This window comes from Sebastes fasciatus, chromosome 23 (genome assembly GCF_043250625.1).
Source record: "Sebastes fasciatus isolate fSebFas1 chromosome 23, fSebFas1.pri, whole genome shotgun sequence".
Classification (NCBI taxonomy): domain Eukaryota; kingdom Metazoa; phylum Chordata; class Actinopteri; order Perciformes; family Sebastidae; genus Sebastes; species Sebastes fasciatus.
In genome coordinates, this window is record NC_133817.1 from 7,259,894 (window position 1) to 7,282,926 (window position 23,033).

Sequence of the window (23,033 nt, forward strand, 5' to 3'; positions counted from 1 at the left end):
GCTAGCGTGGCTGTGCGTACTCGTGTTTATGTACCTGGAGTATTCGGTCGTAAGCCCGGAGGCCGCCCCGCTCTGCCGGGCCTCCCGGTCGGATGTTGTTAACGTAGACGCCGCGGTCCAACATACCGTCAGAAACGCTGAAACCGAAATCCTCCAGATCTGAGGCCTTCTCTAGAGTCAGCTACAAACACAGACACACTGTCAGGATCACAACAAGTAGATTTATAAACAGACACTTTGAAGGGTCAAAGGTCACCTTGTGGAGCTCCACAGGGTTCTGGTTCAGGATCTCATTGACTTCCTGCCTCATCTTCCTCATGGCGAAGGCTCGGCGCTGGGGGTCAGAGGGCAAGGTGTTGGAACGAGTGGTCACCTGATCAAAGATACAAACATTCACGTTAAAGATACGACATAACAGTCACTTATTAGGTCAGAGGTCAAAGTCAGCGCGGGTTACCTGCGGCTTGGAGTTGCTGCGTTCCTGGAAGCTCGCTTGGCGTCCCAGTGTGCTGCGCAGGGGGGCGGGGTCATGGTTCAGACTGAGGCTGGAGCCGGACATGATGGTTGCCTGGAGACAGCCAATCAGAAATATCCAATCACAGACAGCCAATCAGAAATGAAACAGTCAGTTGGATCCATCAAATACACGGTAAAAGGCATCATGGGAGTCCGACCTTTGACCCCAGCTACCATGATCACACCAGGACGGGAAGGACAGGTCTCTACTGACAGTTTCTACTCACAGATTCTATTGTGATGGGATTTCTAGGATCTAGGATCGCTGGAAAAAATAATATCTAATAAATAATTCCTGACAATGACTGATCTATTTGACTTCAGGACATCTCTGACTACGTACATGCTGAAAATCAAACATTTTTACCGTATTAATTTAGATATTATCCAAAGTAAAAAGTCCCTAGAAGTGTATGATTCACTTTTCCCCATGGTCTAGTGTTACAAAATTTAACAAAAATAGCAATAAATCATAATATTGAATCGCAATACTTAAACTTGATGACAGTGTCTATCTTTTTCTTCTCACATCACTCAACACTCGTCAGCCAATCAGAATCAAGGACTCATCAGACGCATGCATGACTTAACAGATCTGCTTCATGACTGGCAAAACAAACTACCCATCAGGCATTGCACAAGCTCTCCCAGCATGCCTTGCTCAAACTGCCATGCCCGGTTGCAACATGACTCTGCCACGTGATTGGTCAGAAGCTGGGTGATGTCACTAGAATGTCACAATGACGTCACCATGGTCGGTGTAGCTTTGCTGCTGGGGGGGGTGCGGTTAGAGTCACATTCAAAAAAACATGTCTGATGTTGGACAACGCTGGAAGTCTTAACAGAGACAGAGAGGAGAGAGGAGAGGAGGAGAGGAGAGGAGAGGAGAGGAGAGGAGAGGAGAGGAGAGGAGAGGAGAGGAGAGGAGAGGAGACAAGAGACAGGAGAGAGGAGAGGAGAGAGGAGAGAGGAGGCAGGAGGCAGGAGGCAGGAGAGAGGAGAGGAGACAAGAGACAGGAGAGAGAAGCGGAGGAGAGGAGAGTAGAGGAGAGGAAAGTAGAGGAGAGGAGAGAGGAGAGAAGGAGAGAGGAGAGGAGTGAGAGGAGAGGAGAGGAGGAGAGAGGAGAGAGGAGGAGAAGGGGGAGAGGAGAGAAGAGAGGAGGAGAGGAGAGAGGACAGGAGGAGAGGAGGAGAGAGGAGAGGACAGATAGGACAGAGAGGAGAGAGGAGAGGACAGGAAGATAGAGAGGAGGAGAGGACAGGAGAACAGAGAGGAGAGAGGAGAGGATAGGAGGAGAGAGGAGAGGAGAGGACAAGAGGACAGGAGGACAGAGAGGAGCGTTAGTAGCTGGAGAGGAAGGAGGATACCAGAGTGAGGAGGTGCGTCTCCTTTCCAGACTCCTGGAAGAGAAGGAGTCATTTCTCTTTTCAGCTTAATATATAAATATATATAATATAAACTCAACGTTTACGGCTGCACTTCTTTCAGTTCTTTGAGAATGTATACTATACAGTACTACTACTACTACTACTACTACTACTACTAAGTACTACTACGTCTAACAGTACTACTCACCTCCAGCTCTCTGAGGATGCCGCTCTGGCCGCAGGTCTCCAGATCCTCCAGAGCCTGAGACCAGAAGTTCTCCTCCTGGTCCGGTTCCGTCCCATCGTGTCCCACAGTGAACCTGGGGTCAAAGGTCAAAGGTCAGCCAATCAGAGAGAAGAACATCCTGATGGACTCACACACAGAGGGGGCCGGTGACGGACAGGTCATGCTGGTGAGAGTTGTGAGGGACAACATGTGCAGCGACGACATACACATCCACCGGGTGTATGTGTCGGCAGTGAGGCAGGGGTCAAAGGTCACCAGGTGAGGGTTTCTGCTGGAGGGGTGACAGAGGACTGTGTGGGGGGTTAAAGGTCAAAGGTCAGTGTGGTACCTGCTGTCACTGATTAGACCGCTGGGCAGATTACAGCCGCTGAAGACAGAGACACTGCTGTTACTGCTGTTAGCTCGCTGCTAGCAACTCCCACTGATTTGAATAAGGAACGCTAACACGCTAATGGTATGGAGGACTTTAAATCCCCGTCCATTGTGATTTCTCTCAGAAATATCATTATTGTTTGTTTGTGTTACCCAGATCATTTTTGTATTCTTTATACGTGTCGCTCACCCTCCAAGTGTCGGGCGGTCCCAGTCATCGTCGCTCAGGCCCAGATCTGACAGCGGATTGGCTCTCTGGCGAGTGGAGGAAGATGATTGGCTGTTGGTTGTCTTGGCGTTGCGCCACTCGTGGAAACTGTACGGAGACGACTGAAACGGTGGAGCTAGACACAGAGAAATATTTTAGTGCTACAGTCAACTTCAGAGGGTAAAGATCAGAAGGTCAAAGGTCAGAGGTTGAGCTTCCTACCCGGGGTGGTAAAGCTGCTTTCCATGTTGGATCCATCCCAGGACTCCACAGCGCTGTCGACGGACGGCAGCGTGTTGAACGCTCGCTGGCTCGACAGAGGCGCGACCATGACTATAGGCTCGTCCACCCCGTCCTGGTGCTCATGGACAATCCCCGCCCCCATCCCCAGGCCTGAGCCAATCCCACAAGACTTTGGGGACACTAAAGAGAGAAAAAAACTTTCTTATTACTAAGACAATGTTTATTTAGCTTAAAAGCCGGGGTTTTGACACTGTCAGCTACAACTTGAGTCCCGTGTTTCTTAGCCTATATTTGTTTACATTTTGTCGAATTATCACAATTAAAAGTATGCTGAATGATCTGTTAGCAGCTATATATAAAGTGTATATATACTGTAAGTGTGTATATATATATATATATATAAGTGTGTATACGTACGGTCTCCCTGCTTCTTGATCTTCAGTGTGACCGTCTCTCCAGCTTGTTGCAGCAGACAGATGGCTTCGCTCAGAGGTTTCCCCTTCAGACTGCTGCTGTTGATCGCCAGAATACGATCACCGACATGGATCGCACCGGTCCTACAGCACACAGCACACGCACAAATATACATGCATGAATATTTTGCACACTCGGTCCTTTTTAAACACTGTGCAGCTCTTTTAATTTAGAAACGGATATATTTGACATATTTTTTTACTGTAAATTATCTATTTTATATTTATTATCCTTGACTTTTGCAGTACTTGTCTTTTTCTTTTCTCTTACTATGTTTAATGTGACCTCTATGCACCAAAACACCTAGGCCAAAACCTGATTCTGATTCCTGCAGCAACTCCTGACAAGATTACACCTGATACCATTATTTAAAAAAGAATAAAACATCATTTAAAACAGTAGTTTTAGTAGAACATTAAGTAACATTGCAACAGCAGTATAGTATTTGTCTCTGATCCATTAAAAAAATAAAAATATTCAAATAAAAATTAAAATTTGACAACATTTTAAAAATCAAAGTATTGAAATAAAAAAAATAAACTAACCATAAAGAAAAAATATTAAAGTGTTATTTATTATTAACAGCAGAGGGCGGCATTCTCCACTTGATTTTTGATCTGAACACAACTGTCACTGTTTGACACTGTTTCAGTGTAAAACTCTTATTCCAACTATTATTATTTTTAATTACACATTAGCCTTTTTCCCTCAACGAGCATATGAGCATATGACAAATATGACCTTTGAATCTTGAACATATACCATATTAATGTATATTAATGTAATATTAATGTAATCAGAGAGTGCATGTACCTCTCAGCCAGCCCTCCCTTGCTCAGTGAGGAGATGATGATGGGGTCGAAGGGCTCTTCGGTGCCGGAGATGGTGATTCCCAGCGGGCCTCCGTACCTCTGCAGCTCCACCGTGTAAATGATGCTACCAGACACTTCCTGTTCATCTGAAAAGTTCAATTAAGATTCATTCAATATCAGGTTGACTGAGCACACGGCATGATGGGACAAATAATTTGCATCGATGCTTTTTAGTAATCAAGTTACTCGAGGAATCGTTTCAGCCCTACTTCAAAGCCACCAGACTCCATTCATAAAAACAGTAATTTTACCTCTCAGAACACGGGAGCTGCTGGTCTACCGCTGCATCGATCGGCTAGTTAGTTTGTGTTATTGAGTGACTTTGGTGTTTTAAAAGGTTAGCTCAGATTCAACAAAGTCACACAATAACACAAACAAACTAACCGATTGAGGCAGCAGTAGACCAGCAACACCCGTGTTCTGCCACGTTAAATTACTGTTTTTCTCAATAGAGTCTGGTGGTTTTGAAGAGAGCGATATAACGGCTTCAGTTCCCCGTCAGAAAGGGCTGACGGCAAGGTTAAGCATTGAAAATATTCTAAATATAGCGTACACTTAAACTGATATAGAAACTCTGAGAAGAAATTACTCAAGAAAAGTACAAACTATCTCAAATTTGTACTTGAATAAATGTACCTAGTTACATTCCACCACTGTTTGGGTAAATTGAACACAGTTTAGAGTCTAATTAGTGCCCTCTAGAGGATGCAGCTGTCATTACTTCCCATAAATATACAACACACTGATAGAGGTGAAATAAACTTCATACCCGAGTTGTCTTCGTCTTTTCGGATCTTCAGTTTGACGAGCTCCTCACACTGCTGCAGGATCTGAACAGCTTCCTCCATGGAGCAGTTCTCCACCCGGATGTTATCGATGGCGAGCAGCTTGTCGCCGAGCTCCAGCGTTCCCGTCCTGAAAAAAACAAACAAACACAGAAACGTTATCTAACATTTATATTCTGAAATGTTCCCTCATTGTAAAACAGATATAACAGATGCTACCTGCTGACAGAAGCTCTTTAACTCACATTTTCTGCTTCACACTCCAAAACACATGACCTACAAAACACAACACACACACATACATACTGACCTGGACTGTTAGCCTAATTAACCAACCAACTACAGACAGCTGACTGAGCTTCAACCCAGCTGACACTCTACTGTTAGCAGTGGCGAAAGTACATTTACTCAAGTACTGTACTTAAGTACAATTATGAGGTAATTATGAGGCTTGTCCATATCCTTGGCAGAGGTCGCCAAAGGGTGGAAGAGATTCACACCGAGATACTGGCGGTGGTTCCCATTTCTAAAAATGGGGACCAAAGGGTGTGCTCCAATTATCGGGGTATCACACTGCTCAGCCTCCCCAGGAAAGTTTATTCTAGCGTGCTGGAAAAGAGGCTCCAACTTATCCTGGCACTGATCGATCCAAACTCCATTCAGAAAACAAGCAATTTAAAAGTTGTTTGTTTGTTATCTTGCAGACAGACCTGACAAAAAATGAATTCAGACTTCTTAGAAATCAACATCATTTTGTTATTTCGGCATAATTTTGATCCGCAGTAGCGAGGTGTGGCTTGCTAGATACAGTCAGTCAATGACACTGTATGTGAATACAGCTCGCCGCCAGGTGATATGTACCCAGACACGACGGCGTTTGGTTGGAAAAGTTGTTGGTATCTATGGAGACGAGCTCCTCATCCTCTCCGGCGCGTCTAGAGCAAATGAACACAAATGATACCGGCGGTCCAACTTGGGCGAGTAAAGCGTGTCTTGTGTGTGTGTACCTGTGTGCGACGCTGCCTTTCTTGATGTCAGAGATGATCAGAGGATCACCTGGTTTCCTGTTGGACGGAGCTGCAGACAGACAGAAAGATAGAGAGACAGACAGACAGACAGACAGATAGAGAGACAGACACACAGACGGGTTACAGATGATTTCACACAGAGAGAAAAGTTCAAACAGGAAACAGTGAATAATTCAGTTTGTTTACTCCACTACGACTCCAGATAATGATTAAATGTTAAAAAGGAAAAAGGAAATCAAAGCAGGTCTCATATAATATTGAACTGACAAATGTGTCTCACAACATGAGGAGAATATATCATGATGAAATCATTTTTAATTATTTATTTTTATCCGACAGCCTGCAGACGGAGGAATGTGTGTTTACTCACAGCTGATGGTGATTCCCAGCTCCACTCCGGGTTTCTTTGGGAGCTTCACATGAAACGTTCCTGAACTGGGAATGACCGACTCTGAGAGGCACACAGAGAGAGACAGAGAAAAGTTATATAAATTGTGCAGAAATAAATATGTGAATATTTAATAAATGAATGCATACATTTAAAAATAAAAATAAAATAAATGCAAAAATAAATATATAAACGAATAAAAAAATAAAAAAATACATTTAAAAATTAATAAAGATAAATACATTAATAAATAAAGAAGCAAATTAAAGCAGAAATATCAATTTATGTTACATTTTATCAATTCATTAATGGCTACATTTATTTTTTATATTATTTTTGCAACATTTAATGACATATTTATTCATTTACTGAGTCATTTATTTATTTATTCATTTATTTTTGGCAGGTTTCGTCCTCCATAGAGGGACCAGGCTAAGGTCCATATGGTTGTTTATATCAGTGGAGCTGTAACCTGTTATTAGCATCAGTGAGATCTCATACAGTAACTCCTTCACGGTGTGTGTGAGTCATTAGTGACTACGTGTTATTTTATTCAGCTCAGGCGTTGGAGGATATTTGTGACAAAGAGTCTGACAGATTACAGTGAGACACCAGAAAAGAAGAAGTAAACACAGACACCAGACGGCGGATTTGTCTCACAGCAGTTTTAATTTTAACTTTTGACGATACTTTGCATCTGTTTCTTTAAAGATAAACTGAACTAAACTCTGTGTGTGTGTGTGTGTGTGTGTGTGTGTGTGTGTGTATGTGTGTGTGCATGTGTGTGTGCGTGTGAGGTTACCGGCCACGTCGAACTCGATCTCCAGTGTGAGTTGAGCGGTGATGGACGAGTCTCTGAGCAGCTGATTAGTTTCTTCCAGAGTCGAGTCTTCAGTAGGAACTCCGTTTATGGACAAAATCCTGTCGCCGATCTGCAGGATACCACACCTGCACACACACACACATTTCATTTTATTCAAATTTAAATATTTTAATATCTATTTATACATTTTCTGTGTGTGTAGCTTACAGGATAGATACGATTTTTTTAAGTTTATTATCAGGAAAACAAAAGTATAATAACATTTAAATATATTGAAAAAATTAAACAAAAATTTGATGTCAAATAACATAACAAATATAGAATAAAATACAAGATGAAAATGATTACAAAAATAAATAAAATACAGTTAAATTAATAAAAATACTAAACCATAATAAAATAAATAAACTATATTATTTGCATTTATATATGTGTATATTATATAATAATTATATATTACTTAAATCTAAAACACAAAAATGTGATTATTATTTTATTTATTAATTTATATTTTTTAATTGTTCATTTTATTATTATTTTGCCTCCTTCTTTTTGAACGTATTTTGATATTTAAACTATATTTTGAAAAGCCCTTTAAGCTGCATTTTATGTGTATGAAAGATGCCATGTACAGTAAATTACCATCATTATTATTAATATCATTATTATTAGTAGTAGTAATATTAGTAGTAGTATGGAGGACTAAAGGTACCATTATAATAAATAAATAATATAAATGACTCAATAAATAAATAAATAAATAAAATAATACAGAAAGAAACGTAGAAATAAAAGCTTCAAGTAAATGTGCAGGTTCATTCGAAAATAAATAAATATTCACAGAAATAGAATTAAATTAATAAAATGTATTTATTTGACGAATTATACATTTTTTATTCATATTTAAGTATTTCCCAATTTATTCTTTTTTGTTTGCATTTATTTCAGTTTTTATTTATTTCCCTATAAATTTCTTTTTTTTTTAATTAATTGAGTCATTTATTTATTTATTATATTGGCAGCTTTAGTCCTCCATACCCTAGTAGTAGTAGTAGTAGTAGTAGTAGTAGTAGTATCATTATGGATCATGTTGAGTCTCATTACCTCTCCGCCGGGCTGTCGGGGTCGATGTAAGCGATGAGCGGCGGCGAGGAGAGCGTTTCCGTGGCGAAGACTCCACCCTGCAGCTGCAGGCCGAACCCCATGATGCCGTCGCCTAGCAACATCACCTCCGTGGTTTCCGTGTGAACGACCTGACCGGCGAGACCCACGGTGCTGGACGCAAGAGACACTGGCGGAGAGAGAGTAAAGGCAGACTGTTAGTTAACAACAAGTTACATAGTCACTGTGACGTCACCCGTTGGTTTGTGGACTACAGTTTTGAAGCCTCCAGATCGGCATTTTGGCATTTGCCATCTTGGTTTTTGGTCATAACCATCATGGAATTTGGTCGTCGCCATCTTGGTTTTTGGTCGTCACCATCTTGGCTTTTAACCGTCGTCATCTTGGTTTTTGGTCGTCACCATCTTGGCTTTTAACTGTCGTCATCTTGGTTTTTGTCCGTCGCCATCTTGGCTCTTGGTCACCGCCATCTTTGCTTTTGTCCGTCACCATCTTGTTTTTTTTGCAACCAGAAGTGACACAACAGGGTGGAGCTAAGCGCAACCGAGCGCTGAATAAGAAATGTTTAGGCGTTTAACTTTGATGAAGTGAAAACACACTGTGAAAGGGTTAAAGTTGTAAGACGAAAACACGGACAACTCCCAGACCGGACAACGCCGTGGTAGCGACCTGTCAGTCACAAGGTAGCCCCGCCCTACAGCATCCCCTGCTTTATGGTCTATTTGACTCTGAATGGGACCATAATTTACTAAATGAACATCATGCTGTGTTGAAGAAGACTTGAAATTAGTGATTGAGACCATAAACTCATGTTTTCAATGTTTACTGAGGTAATAAATCAAGTGAGAAGTAGACTCATTTTCTCATAGACTTCTATACAATCAGACTTCTTATTGCAACCAGAGGAGTCGCCCCCTGCTGGCCAGTAGAGAGAATGCAGGTTTAAGCCACTTCAGCATTGGCTTCTCTTCTCAGACCCGGAGGTTGAACACTGGTTACAACCTGGGTCTCCTTTTTGTTTCAGGTTGAAATACTTTAAAAAGATCAACAGTGATCTCGGAAACCAGAGCGCTACAGTCAGAGGTCAGAGGTCAGACTCACAGGAACTCTTGAAGTCCTTCTTCTTGCCCTTCCTCCTCATCAGCGTGCCCCGTGGACTCGTGGGATACATGTTCCTTGGCAGGGTGCTCATGTTGAGGGACGAGAGGCTGTAGGCCGACATGGAGCCGGGAGAGAACGAGTGGCTGAGAGCTGCAGAGAGAGAGAGACCACGATGATGATGATGATGATGATGAAGATGAGGAAGAGGAGGTGGTCTCACTCTGACAACAAAACATCACACTACAGGAAGAGAGAGAGAGAGGCGGACGTACGAGGGTTGTTTGTGTGGCGGTTGTGCGATCTGGCACCAGATTGGTCGGGGTGGTACGTGTTGTAGTGGTAGGGGGGGAGGATGGGAGCGGAGCCTCCAGTCTCCCAGGGGAGGGTGCGGGGACTACGCTGCACCTTGACTGCACACACACACACACACACACACACAGAGTAGGGTGTTTAGGTTAAGACAGGAGGAAAGGTCAGAGGTCAGAGGTCAGGGAGCTGCCTGGATCACAGCTTTATAAAAGATTACATCTTATTTATGTAATCTTTTATTGAATTATTTACCTGTATGTGAGAATACTGTGTTGCGTTCAGGGCCGGTCGGGGGACTTAGGCTCTGTTCAGACTGTTTGCTGCGTCTTTATATTTTATATGTTGCTTGCTAATATTTAATAGTACAGTTTAAATTAATGAAAACAACTTGCGCACTAATTTGCCTCCTGTTCAGATCGTGGTAACTATGGTTGGTAACGTCAAGCAGGATTTTACTGTGGTTGGTTGAGCTGGAGCTCATTTTGAAGTATTTTTATTTTTAATTTTATTTTTAGTCTATTATTCAATTCTGTATTTGTTCAATTTTACCACTGGAGATATTTTTTTCATCATTTTCATCGTGTTTGTTCACCATTGTTTTCTTCTTTGGCCGAGAAATGTATTTTATCATCCCTTCTGTTGAATTGTGGACGGGACAGATTGCAGCCCGTATGCTGTTAGATAAACAGGCTTATGTTCTGAATCCTCCTCGGCATATTGTTGCTATTGTATTATGAAATACTTAACAGATAAGATTTAAAAAAAGAAAAAAATGTGCCTGCTCATCCGTTGGACTAAGAAACACTGAAGCATAGGGTGTGTGTTATAACAAACACTCAGTAGCAGCACCCTGTGTTTAATATTAACATGAATAGTGTCTGTGCCTGTATTACCCTCTGAGACCCACAATAGAGCCATTTTAGTCTTTTTTAGGGGGGTACAGGGGGTCTTTAGGGGGAGATAGCAGGTCAACATAGAAGTGGTGTACATCATCTGAAAGCTGGGAACCTGAAGATTAATTTGAGATGCAGCTCAGCACTGTGTGTCAAGTTGTTAAGTTATTCTCACGCTCTATTATGTCTCATAAGTTGTTGCAGTAATTTTTGGGTTGATATCATTTGTTACACAGATTTGGTGCTAAATGTAACCGTTTTTTACCACTCGAAAATTGATAAAAATGACCAATAACCCCTCCAAAATACCACATTAAGACACCAAGACCTTGAGGAACACTATAGAAAAAGCCATGCTGTGATTTGGTGTCAAAAACATTTGACATTTGGAGATTTCTGCAAGAATTTCATTTTTCGGCGGTTGGATGGCGAGCGCTTCTGTTGTGTAAACTGCTCAGAAACCTCCTTATTGTCAATCTAGCTAGGAAAGCCATCCATCCTCTGAATGCTCTAGGTCTGAAGTTTGTGGCTGTAAAGTTTCATGAGACTGTGATTATCCTAGAGGTCACCACCGGTCATTTTATACAGTGAGGTCAAGTTTCACTACAATGAAATGGCTACTATGGGGACTAACATCATCACACATGAATACAGTCGGGCTCATTGGATCCACAAGAGTCTCAGCTTTACAGTGAGACACAATTTATGTAATTCAAGACTGTTTAGGGACCCCAGTATTCAGATATTATATATAATTTGTTTATACCGTGCTGTGGTGCGTTCAGGGCCGGTCGGGCCTGGTGTTGTGGCAGGATCTCCATGCGGACGGTCTGACAGGAGGCAGAAAGCAGCTGAGTGGCTTCAGCCAGAGAACAAAACTCCATCGACTTCCCGTCAACAGACAGGATGTGATCTCCTGCATGAAGAGCACCACACCTACACGAAGAAGAAGAAGAAGAAGAAGAAGAAGATTTAGAAGAAGAAGAAGAAGAAGAAGAAGAAGAAGAAGAAGAAGAAGAAGAAGAAGAAGAAGTGTGTTTCTGTGGTTAGTTAACGTTACCAAATATATTTACTCTACTCTGCTGCTGGGCGCTGACGTTGAAATGGAAGGGAGGCTATACTTGTGTCTGTGTTACATGTATTAGACAAAAGGTGATTATGAAGTTGATGCACACTGTAAAGATCGAAGTTTAGAACCTCCAAAACAATATAATACCATTATTTATTTGTGTATCTGAATCAATAAAAAGTGCCTCCCTGTTAGGAGTCAGAGGTCAGAGGTCAGGTACCTGTCTGCTATGCTGGCTGGTTTGACCTTGTCGATGACGATGACCTGCTTGCTGCAGAACAATGAGGTGGACAGAGCCACGCCCAGACTAGAGCCCGTCGCCTTGGCAACCTCCACCAGCAGCGGCCCGGACGCCGTGGCAACCGAATCTGACACAGGAAACAACAAAAATACGGTTTGAGTTCTTGGTCCTTTAATATTTACTCTCTGAATGCTAATAAATAATATTACTTATGCAGATGATATTCACCATATTGATTAAATATCAGTGCATTGATCAGATTAATGATTGAGAGTAGTTGATAGTGACTCATCTCATTAATATTGAAGATTAAACAGAGAATTTAAACTGACCCATCACTGAGACGTCGTACTCCAGCAGCAGCGTGGCTTCCTGCCCGCACTGCTTCAGGATGCTCATGGCCTCCGATAGCGTGCTGCCGTGGAGACGGATCCCATCGATGCTTAGCAACCGGTCGCCCGGCTTCACGGTTCCTTCTCTGGAGAGAGAGCGAGAGAGAGAGGAGGGTTTTTAGTTTCTACAGAGGGACAAAAACCCTTCAGGTCAGACAGAGAGGTCAGAGGTGACGCACCTGTCAGCCGGACCGCCAGGCCGGATTGTTGTTATGACTATCGGCCGTGACTTGTTCCTGTCTTCATGAGCTCCACCTGCAAACACACACGTCATGTATTAATTTATAACAACACACACACACACACACACACACACACACACACACACACACACACACACAACACTGAGCTCTACTCACCTCTGATGACGAAGCCGAAGCTGTTCCCTTCTTTGTGAAGCGTGACTTCTACGTTCTTAAACATGACCCCTGACCCCTGCACCGCTGCAACACACCACAACACCAACACATCAACATGACCTCTGACCTCCAGCACACTTAGTACACTCTTAATACACTGCTGCTCTGCTTATAGTACGATCAGTAGGCGATTTGAGGGGGGAAGTTTGTGCAAGTTAGAATCTACGGCCCCGACCACGGCTCTCAAATATCAGTAAGTTAGAATCTATGGCCCCGACCACGGCTCTCAAATATCAGTAAGTTAGAATCTATGGCCCGACAGTCTCTATAGCTACTATCTGGCAGTACTTACAGACCGGCGGTAGTTCGTACTCGACCTCCAGCACGACTCGTTCTCCGACGTTCTTCAGCAGACTGATGATTTCATCGTGTCTGAACTTGGCCAGGTTGATGCCGTTAACGGCTCGGATGTAGTCGCCAACGTTCAACTGGTCGCTCCTGCACAAACAGCCAAAACATCAGCTCTAATACAACAATTATATAGCTCTAAAAGACAATATTTGTCATTGTTTTTGTGTTGTTAATTGATTTCTTATGATAATTATACACATACATTTGCATAAAGCAGCATATTTGTCCACTCCCATGTTGATAAGAGTATTAAATACTTGACAAATCTCCCTTAAAGGTACATTTAGAACAGATAAAAATGTGTGATTAATCGCGATTAACTATTTTAATCGATTGTCAGCCCTAGTTTAGAACTTTAAAACACATTTAATATGATTTTAAAAGGCTGTTTATAGCAGTAAGTGAGTTTTACCAGCGATGAAAATATCATTAGATATCATTTGTGAACTTATCTGCTACAGAATAGATCCAGAATGTTATAAAATGTTTGAAGATAATAAAACAGAAAGATACTAAAGATGATTGTTACCTGGCAGCGATGCCTCCCTGTCGCAGGTTTGAAACCCGGGGCTTCCCATCTTTATCGATGCCGCCTGAGACCGTCAGTCCGAGCGTCGTCCCCTCCTTCTTCATCAGCTCCACCACCGAGCAGCCCCGAAACTCATCTACATCACACACACACAGGGACAGCTGATTGGTCCAACAGTCTTCATCACCCATAAACCTATTCTACTGCACTTCCACTTTTATTTATTCCATCTTCTATGACTTCATAGTTTTATCCCCTCGCGGCTCAGAGAAATAAAATAATAATCCGGGAAAAAGGCGAGAAGTGAAGTCATCGCCTATTCTGTCGTCCATCTATATTTCATCAAAGGGCTGAAATATTTAACAGCGGTAGAGATGGAGAGAGAAAAGGGAGAGCAGACCTGGTACAATGTGATGTGACCGGCCCTCAGGTGATAAAACAGACAGCAGGATTTCATTGAAATGTAGTATTTGAATATTAATCAGGCCGAGCATCACCCTCTTTCATTCAGACAGGATTAAGACGACTGATCTCCGGAGGTGACCATCATTGTCTTCTTCTCCTCCCTTGTCTTCTTCCTCCAAAGAGGATTTACAAAGAGCGCCAGTGTCCTTTTCAACTTTTCTAAAACGTCAGCTCTGACTCGGTCTGAAAGAGACAAACCCCCAAAAATCTTCTATTCTGATGATCAGACATTAACCGGCTTCCTGCGGCGGCGGCGGGAGAAACTTTTAGAGGTGAAACTTCACAAACTGCCATTTAACTTCACGCTGAACTACAACAAAAGCTCCTCTCAGAGGAAAAGAGCTGCTCTGTTTCAGCCACTCTCAGTCTGAAAAAGCTTCTCAGCATCCGGCTGTCATTTAAATTCTACTACAAGCACCGTTTCGCTTTTCTTGACACGGTTCTGAATCAGCATGGGTGAATGCTGACATGTAGTGTAAAGCACTTTGAGTGGTCGGAAGACTAGAAAAGCGGGCTGTATAAATGCAGGTCCATTTACCATTTACAAACAACAATGGCTGGTTCCCAAACTCTACCAGTTCATCCATCAACTGGTTCCAAAGATCTACCAGTTCATCTGGTTCTGAACCTCTTACAGTTAATCTTACTGGTCCAACGCTCTACCAGTTACTCTTACTGGTTCCAAAGCTCTACCAGTTCGTCTGGTTCTGAATCTCTTACAGTTAATCTTACTGGTTCCAAACCTCAACCAGTTACTCTTACTGGTTCCAACGCTCTACCAGTTCGTCCATCAACTGGTTTCAGTTCGTCTGGTTCTGAATCTCTTACAGTTAATCTTACTGGTTCCAAACCTCAACCAGTTACTCTAACTGGTTCCAAACCTCAACCAGTTCGTCCATCAACTGATTCCAAACCTCTACCAGTTCCTCCAACTAGTTTGGAAGATCTACCAGTTTGTCCATCAACTGGTTCCAAACCTCTACCAGTTCATCCATCAACTGGTTCCAAACCTCTACCAGTTCCTCCAACTAGTTCTGAAGCTCTACCAGTTCGTCCATCAACTGGTCCAAACCTCTACCAGTTTGTCCATCAACTGGTTCCAAAGCTCTACCAGTTCGCCCATCAACAAATTTTAAAGCTATACCAGGTCCTCCAACTACTGTAGTTTTGAAGCTCTACCAGTTCCTCTAACTGGTTTAGAAGCTGGAACAGTTACTGTAACTGGATCTAAACATCTACAATTTCTTCTAACTGGTTCCAAGGCTGTACCAGTTGCTCTAATGGGGTTTAAAGATCAGATTGACCAGTTTCTTTGGGTGGCTTTAAAGCTTCATCAACTGGAATTCAAAGCTCCACCAGATCCTCTAACTGGTTTTATAGCTCCACTAGTTCCTCCAACTACTTTTGAAGCTCTATCTGGTTCCTTAACTGACTAACTAACTATTTATTAATGACTGAAGAAACAACGAGCTGAAGGTTGTTCAGCACTGTCACAGCTCTCTGACGTCATGTTGATTTTATATTATATTATAAACGTGTGATTGCAGCTGTGTGACGGTTGTAAGTAGGCCACCAGCTCCAGGTGGGAGGAGATAAAATGCGACTGCAAGCATCTTCCTGCAGGTCACACGGATGGAAAACATTGTGTTCTATTTTCAGAGCTGTTATCTTCATCGTGATTAGCTCTGCTGGTGGAACCACACAGAGCAGAACCAATAGAGAACGGGAAGGGAAGGAGTGGATAGAATACATCACAGAGAATAAAGTATACCGTATAATCATTTTACCTGGTATACTCTGCCTCCTGATGGCCAGCGCTCCATCTGGAGGTCTCGACCCGGCAGAGTGCTTTGCGTACGGCCCCTCATCTGAAACACAAAGTCACACATATTATTCTGACTCCTTTAACTGGTTCTGAAGCTCAACCAATTTCTCTTAACTGGTTCTGAAGTGCTACTGGTTCCTGTATGTAGGTCTGAAGCTCCATCTCTTCAGTCTTTACCAGTTCTTTAAACTGGTTCTGAAGCTCTACCATCTCCTGCAACTGGTCCAAGCCCTTTACCAGTTCCTCCAACTGGTTCTGAGGCTTAACTAGTTGCTCTAACTGGTTCCGAAGTTCGACCAGTTTCTCTAACTGGTTCCGAAGTTTCACCAATTTCTCAAACTAATTTTGAAGTTCTACCAGACCCTCTGAATGGTTCTGAAGCTCTACCAGCTCATTTAACTGGTTCCGGAGCTCTACTTGTGGCTCTGACTGACTCAAGACCAATCATTTTGAGTGGGTTTGAAGCTCTACCAGTTCCTCTAACTGGTTCCGAAGCTCTACCAGCTCGTTTAACTGGTTCTGGAGCTCTAGCAGTGGCTCTAACTGGCTTCAGACCAGTTATTTTGAGTGGTTTTGAAGCTCTACTAGTTCCTCTAATTGGTTCTGAAGCTTGACCGGTTACCTTGAATGGTTCTGAAACTCTACCAGTTCATCTAACTAGTTTTTAACTTCTACCAGTTCTTTCAACTGGTTTAGAGGTTCTATCAGTGCCTCTAACTGGCTCCAAACCTCGACCAGTTTCTTTAACTGGTTCTGGAGCTCTACCAGTTCCTTTCATTGGTTTAGAGGCTCTAGTGGTGGCTCTAACTGGCTCCAAACCTCAACCCTCAACCAGTTCCTTCAACCAGTTCCTTCAACTGGTTCCGAAGCTCGACCAGTTTCTCTAACTGGTTCAGAAGTTTCACCATTTTTTCTAACTGGTTTTGAAGTTCTGCCAGTTCCTCTGAATGGTTCAGAAGCTCTACCTGCTCATTTAACTGGTACTGGAGCTCTAGCAGTGGCTCTAACTGGCTCCAGACCAGTTATTTTGAGTGGTTTTGAAACACTACCAGCTGACCTAACTGGTTTTCTTAAGCTTCAGTTAATCCATCACAGAGATTTAAGTTAACATCAGAACAATCATCATGACCTCTGAGTTCACAGACAAACCACAACAGACAGAAACCTCACGAGTTACAACATCTACCCTTCTGATTGGTCATTGACAGGTTCCCATAATGCATCTGTACTCACCATCATCATCATCAGACATCACAGAGCTTCCACCACAGAAATACATCTCAGAGCTAAGATGCTATCTGATTTAAAGATACTGATAAACTCAGATGATGCTACTTGTTAGCCTCTAACAAAGCTCTGAAAACTGACCGGTTAACTGACTGGTCTGCTGCTGGGAGATCTGTAGAGTCATCCTGTTCTCATGAATAAAGAAACTACTGCCAGAGAGGGGTGACCTCATCAGTACAGCGACCAATCCCTGTGGAGAACGCAGTGGTCTATCTGAGTCAGGACCAATCCCAGCAGTCCGCTGGGAGACCCTCCTGGTGATGTCATCACACAGATGAGACAGCAGATGCGGAGCTAAGACATGAACCGTGACTCCAGATCAATTTGAATGCAGAGATTTGATTGGAGAATTTGAGGTGAACCCACAATATCCTCAGTTTACAGAAAACGATAAAACGATAACCATAAACTGGATGAAACCAAACACTGAATCCGAAACAAAAATCGTATTTTGCAGCTGGTTTAATTTCTACAGATTTCAGATGCCGATAAAAACAGGCCAACCAATAAAATAATGACTATTGCTCAAGCGATCAATAGATTTTCTCGGATATCTTGGCCTCTTTTACAAACAAAGTAAAGATTATAAAGACAACAAATATAGAGACAAGAGAACCTTTCATTTCCACGTTAATTATGCCATGGACATACGTATAAGAGATTACATGTATTCGCTGTGAAAGGTATACTATAAAACCTGACAATATAAGATAAGCGGTAGCGTTACATCAGTTATTTCTGTTGTATCGACCTGATCTCATTGGAAGGCGTAAAAATAGCACGTCATTTTAAGGACATTCCAGCATGTCTTTTAGGCTTTTTATGCGTCATATGTTTAGGCAACAAAACCACTTAGTTAGGTTGAGGAAAAACATCCCGATAGGGCTTAAAATTAGGACTGTAAATTGATTAAAACATTTAATCACGATTTAACACAAAATATTCACACGTTTTATCTGTTCAAAATGTACCTTAAAGGGAGATTTGTCAAGTATTTAATACTCTTATCAACATGGGAGTGGACAAATATGCTGCTTTATGCAAATGTATGTATATATTTATTATTGGAAATCAATTAACAACACAAACAATGACAAATATTGTCCAGAAACAACAGCTGTCAGTGTGTCAGTGTGCTGACTTGACTATAACTTGCCCCAAACTGTATGTGATTATCATAAAGTGGGCATGTCTGTAAAGGGGAGACTCGTGGGTACCCATAAAACCCATTTTCATTCACATATCTGGAGGTCAGAGGTCAAAGAACCCCTTTGAAAATGGCCATGACAGTTTTTCCTCGTCAAAATTTAGCGTAAGTTTGGAGCGTTATTTAACCTCCTTCATGACAAGCTAGTATGGCATGGTTGGTACCAATGGATTCATTAGGTTTTTATAGTTGCATATGATACCAGTATCTTCACTTTAGCTTTAAAATTGAGCCCGTTAATTTGCGTTAACGTGTTATTATCGTGTTAACTTTGACAGGCTTGGTATTTTGGTTTTGTTTTTTCTTCTCGTCCCCGGTGTGTAAAAGACTTTTACAGGCAACATCAGAAGAGTTGCTGTTATATTGTTGGTGAAGTTTTTCTGTCTGTAAATCAGCAGGATGACGATCATTCAAACTTCCTCCAGAATCCTGAATCAGCTTCTCTTTGATCTTATTATTACAGTTTTTGTTCTATTTTTGGTCTTCTGTTTGGTTCTATTTGATGTGGTTCTAGTCTATTCTAATCTGCTCTACATCTATTCTGTTCTGTTTGGTTCCAGCAGCTGAGCTCAGAGACACAATGAAAACACACACACACACACACACACACACACACACACACACACACACACACACACACACACACACACACACACACTCACCATAGCTAACTGAAGATGAAAGCTGCGCTGCCTCCACATGTAGGACAGCAGCATCTCTCTTTCAGTCTCAGCTACAGTACACACACTCACACACACATTAACTGTATATATAATACTATACACTACACACTGTAGTACGTTATATAATATATGAATAATATGAGCTCGTATTGCTGAGCAACAGTTGCTTAAACAAGGTCACACACTCAGTGGTGGAGGAAGTATTCAGATTCTTTACTGCAGTAAAAGTACTAATACCAGACAGTGAAACTCTACTCTGTTACAAGTAAAAGTGGTTTGTGGACTGCTGTTTTGAAGCCTCGAGTTCGGCATTTTGGCCGTCTCCAATTGGTTTTTGTCCATCACCATCTTGGTTTTTGGTAGTAACCATCTTGGTTTTTGTCCATCACCATCTTGGTCAACCAGAAGTGACACGAGAGGGCGGAGCTAAGTGCAACTGAATGCTGAATAAGACATTTTTTGGCGACCAAAGTGTTATAATCAACTTTCATGAAGTGAAAACACACTGTGAAAGGGTTAAAGTTCTAAGACGAAAACACGGACAACTCCCAGACCGGACATCGCCATGGTAGCGACCTGTCAGTCAGAAGGTAGCCCCGCCCTAAAGCATCCCCTGCTTTATGGTCTATTTGACTCTAAATGGGAACATAATGTACTAAATGAACATCATGCTGTATTGAAGAAGACTTGAAACTAGTGATTGAGACCATAAACTCATGTTTACAATGTTTACTGAGGTAATAAAGTAATCGGTGCGTCAGCTTTATTCCCACAGACAATTAACACTTGCCCGTCTGATGGTCGAGCACCAGAAAAAGCTTAACGAGGAGTCTGGGTCTTAAAAGAGATAACACTTCCCTAACAGCTGACGTCTGCTGCTTAACACCCACAAGCTGAAATATGTTATTACTTGTATATTTAATATCCACTGAGGGTTAGGGTGACTCAGTGATGATCAATTTTTAATTACCATAATTTAATTAACAGGACGTACAAGTGTAAGTGTAAAAAATTAAGTTTGAACAAATTCCAACTAACACGAATGCAACACAAGAGGTACTTGTACTTTACTTGAGTATTTCCATTTTATACTTCTACTCTACTACTTATCAGAGGTAAGTATTGTATTTTTTTACTGCACTACATTTATCTGACAGCTTTAGTTACTTTACGGATTCAGATTATTAACGGAAAATATCATCAACTAATAAATGATGATGTATTATTATTAGGGCTGTCAATGTTAACGTTATTTTCGCGTTAACTTAAATTTGTTTTAACGCCACTAATTTCTTTAACGCATTAAGGCAACTTGTGATTTTTAAATTGCAGCGGCTCAATGTTAAAGCTAAAGTGAATATACTCGTATCATATGAAACTAGAAAACCTAAAGAATTCATCGGTAAAAAAACAAAAATTTAAATTTAAAATGTAAATAACAAAAGAATAAAATAAATAACAAAAAATAAAATAAATACAAAATAAACAAGCCAGCAAACACAAAATTAATAAAATAAAACATACATACAGATTAATTAATTTAACATTTTGCATAGGAAAAGATACATATACATGCTTTGAAAAATAAACAACTTTGTGGATGATCAAGTATATAAATAGGCTTATTTGCCAGCACTTATTAACACGACATTCTAGTGTGTAGAGCGCTCAATGAGCGGTTAATCATAATGAATAAAATTGAATAAAATAAAAAACACTGCCTTTAATCACCACTTTCATTTACTGCCCTCAGAGCAAACGTACAGACGAAAACATCTATAGAAAATTTGTCCTTGTCGCCATAAAGTATCTTACATAAGAACAGCTATACTTTGTGAAGCCAGGCGGCTACCTCAGCTCAAGGCATTTTATATCTATTTATTTAACCTTGATTTAGTCCTCACCATCGACTACCTGCTGCTGCACCTTTTAATCTAGCTTATATTGTGTTCTTATGTAAATGTGTTTTAACGTGTCCTTTGTTAAAAAAGCAGACTTTTCTCATGCAAAAAGTAGACAATAAAGTATTTTCTATTCTATTCTAAAATACGTTTCCCTCTAAACATAATTGAGGAAGCAGTTTAGTTGAATGGGAACAGGGTTGCACCTGCAGGTGTATAATGATGAAATGAACATCATGTGTTCCGCCTGAAGGAACATGGAAACTATACTATTATCGTATATATATCTGGGCTGGAACACTTTCATTATTCATTACAACAGATCAAACAATAGAGCTCGAGGTGAGATCTTCAGATTTATGTCCAACCAACAGTCTAAAAGATATTAAATTTAATATAATGTACGACAAAGAAAAGTCTTCACATTTAAAACGATGGAACCAGAGAATGTATTAATCTTCAAATCTTCTGAACTCCCTCAACAAGTAAATAAAAGCAGCAGAAAGATATCCTTAATAGTGACGTGTAGGACCAAAATGCAGGACGATTGGCCAATTAATCAACAAAATCAATCTTTATATGTATACTAATGATCTAATCAAGAAAACTATCGAACAGTCGCTGGTTCCACCTTCTCCAATATGAAGATTTTCTGTTTTATATGATCGTATTTTGGACATTTAAAGACGTCAACTTGAGCTACTTTTTCTGACTTTTCATTCATGAATTGAAAATAAATATTTGACGGATTAGTCGATAAAGAGAATAAACATTTTAATCAGCATCGTACTGAAGTAAACAGCAGCTAAACCTCCTCCTGAACCAGGAGACAACATGGATAATATTAATATTTAGATGTGCCTCAGGTCCAGAGACAGCTGTCTGACCTTCAGCAGCAGAGGTCACCTGACCAAAAACACACATTACTGCTCCGTTAGAGCTTCACTGACCACTGAAATCACTGGTTACTGTACAAGATTTTATATATAAAACATGAGATCAGCTTAAACAACATGATTCATTGTCATAGATTTCAGTGTATAAAGTAGTTAAAAGTTCAATCTTGACCAACTACAATATTAAGATAAATCTGCATAATGAGTAGATTTACTTTTTACACTTTTAGTACATTTTGCTGCAAATAATTCTGTATTTTTACTTAAAATTGTAAAATTTGTAATGCAGTAGTTAAGAGAAAGAGAGTATTTCTACTTTATCTGAATACTTCATCGAACACTTTTACCAGTGTGTTTTCGAGGTACTTTACTTGAGTATTTTCTGCTACAAAATAAGGTGTTAACAAAGGGAACTGTATATACAAAATACATATATAATAATAAGATTGATTGGATTATATTTACCAGAAGTATAAAACATTACATGTCCCTTATAAATTAAAAAGAAAATACCACTAATTTGTTTGATTTTTGGGTTGCTGGATAATAAATAATTCCTGACAATGACTGATATATTTGACTTTAGGACATCTCTGACTACATACATACTGAAAATCAAACATTTTTACTGTATTAGTTTAGATATTTTTCAAAGTAAAAGTCCCTAGAAGTGTATGATTCAACTTTTTCCCATGGTCTAGTGTTAAAAAAGTTAACAAAAATATAAAAAAATCGGCAATACATATCGAATCGGCACCCAATTATCATGATAGTATTGAATTGGGAAATAGGTGTATCGTCGCAGCCCTAGTTTCTTTCCTCCTCTATGACAGTAAACTGAACATTTGAGACATTTGAGGACGTCATCTTGGACTTTGAGAAACATTGATAAACATTTTTCACCATTTTCTGACCTTTTATAGACCAAACAACTAATCGATTAATCAAGGAAATAATCAATAATGAAAATAATCAATAGCTGCAGCCTTAAATCGTAGTATACTGCTACTTTTACTTAA

The 23,033-nt window shown here is 40.7% G+C and overlaps 1 protein-coding gene across 14 annotated transcripts in view; it reads right to left on the reverse strand.

Moving 5' to 3' along the window:
- Positions 1 to 23,033, reverse strand: part of grip1 (glutamate receptor interacting protein 1) — a 239,011-nt gene that overhangs the window by 6,199 nt on the left and 209,779 nt on the right. For 4 of the 14 annotated variants that reach the window (XM_074625897.1, XM_074625896.1, XM_074625892.1 and 1 more), the window contains 25 exons: positions 16,003 to 16,083; positions 13,751 to 13,886; positions 13,163 to 13,308; positions 12,811 to 12,894; positions 12,631 to 12,706; positions 12,392 to 12,537; positions 12,039 to 12,186; positions 11,516 to 11,685; positions 9,820 to 9,957; positions 9,548 to 9,697; positions 8,429 to 8,615; positions 7,304 to 7,449; positions 6,484 to 6,564; positions 6,093 to 6,162; positions 5,070 to 5,215; positions 4,242 to 4,386; positions 3,372 to 3,511; positions 2,934 to 3,134; positions 2,694 to 2,847; positions 2,460 to 2,498; positions 2,093 to 2,204; positions 1,885 to 1,917; positions 458 to 568; positions 257 to 373; positions 35 to 181 (listed from right to left, as the gene is read on the reverse strand). In XM_074625897.1, coding sequence (XP_074481998.1) covers positions 35 to 181; positions 257 to 373; positions 458 to 568; positions 1,885 to 1,917; positions 2,093 to 2,204; positions 2,460 to 2,498; positions 2,694 to 2,847; positions 2,934 to 3,134; positions 3,372 to 3,511; positions 4,242 to 4,386; positions 5,070 to 5,215; positions 6,093 to 6,162; positions 6,484 to 6,564; positions 7,304 to 7,449; positions 8,429 to 8,615; positions 9,548 to 9,697; positions 9,820 to 9,957; positions 11,516 to 11,685; positions 12,039 to 12,186; positions 12,392 to 12,537; positions 12,631 to 12,706; positions 12,811 to 12,894; positions 13,163 to 13,308; positions 13,751 to 13,886; positions 16,003 to 16,083 — 3,104 coding nt within the window. The remainder of the gene's footprint in view (positions 1 to 34; positions 182 to 256; positions 374 to 457; positions 569 to 1,884; positions 1,918 to 2,092; positions 2,205 to 2,459; positions 2,499 to 2,693; positions 2,848 to 2,933; positions 3,135 to 3,371; positions 3,512 to 4,241; positions 4,387 to 5,069; positions 5,216 to 6,092; positions 6,163 to 6,483; positions 6,565 to 7,303; positions 7,450 to 8,428; positions 8,616 to 9,547; positions 9,698 to 9,819; positions 9,958 to 11,515; positions 11,686 to 12,038; positions 12,187 to 12,391; positions 12,538 to 12,630; positions 12,707 to 12,810; positions 12,895 to 13,162; positions 13,309 to 13,750; positions 13,887 to 16,002; positions 16,084 to 23,033) is intronic. The other 10 variants (XM_074625899.1, XM_074625893.1, XM_074625900.1 and 7 more) reach the window with 7 other exon arrangements.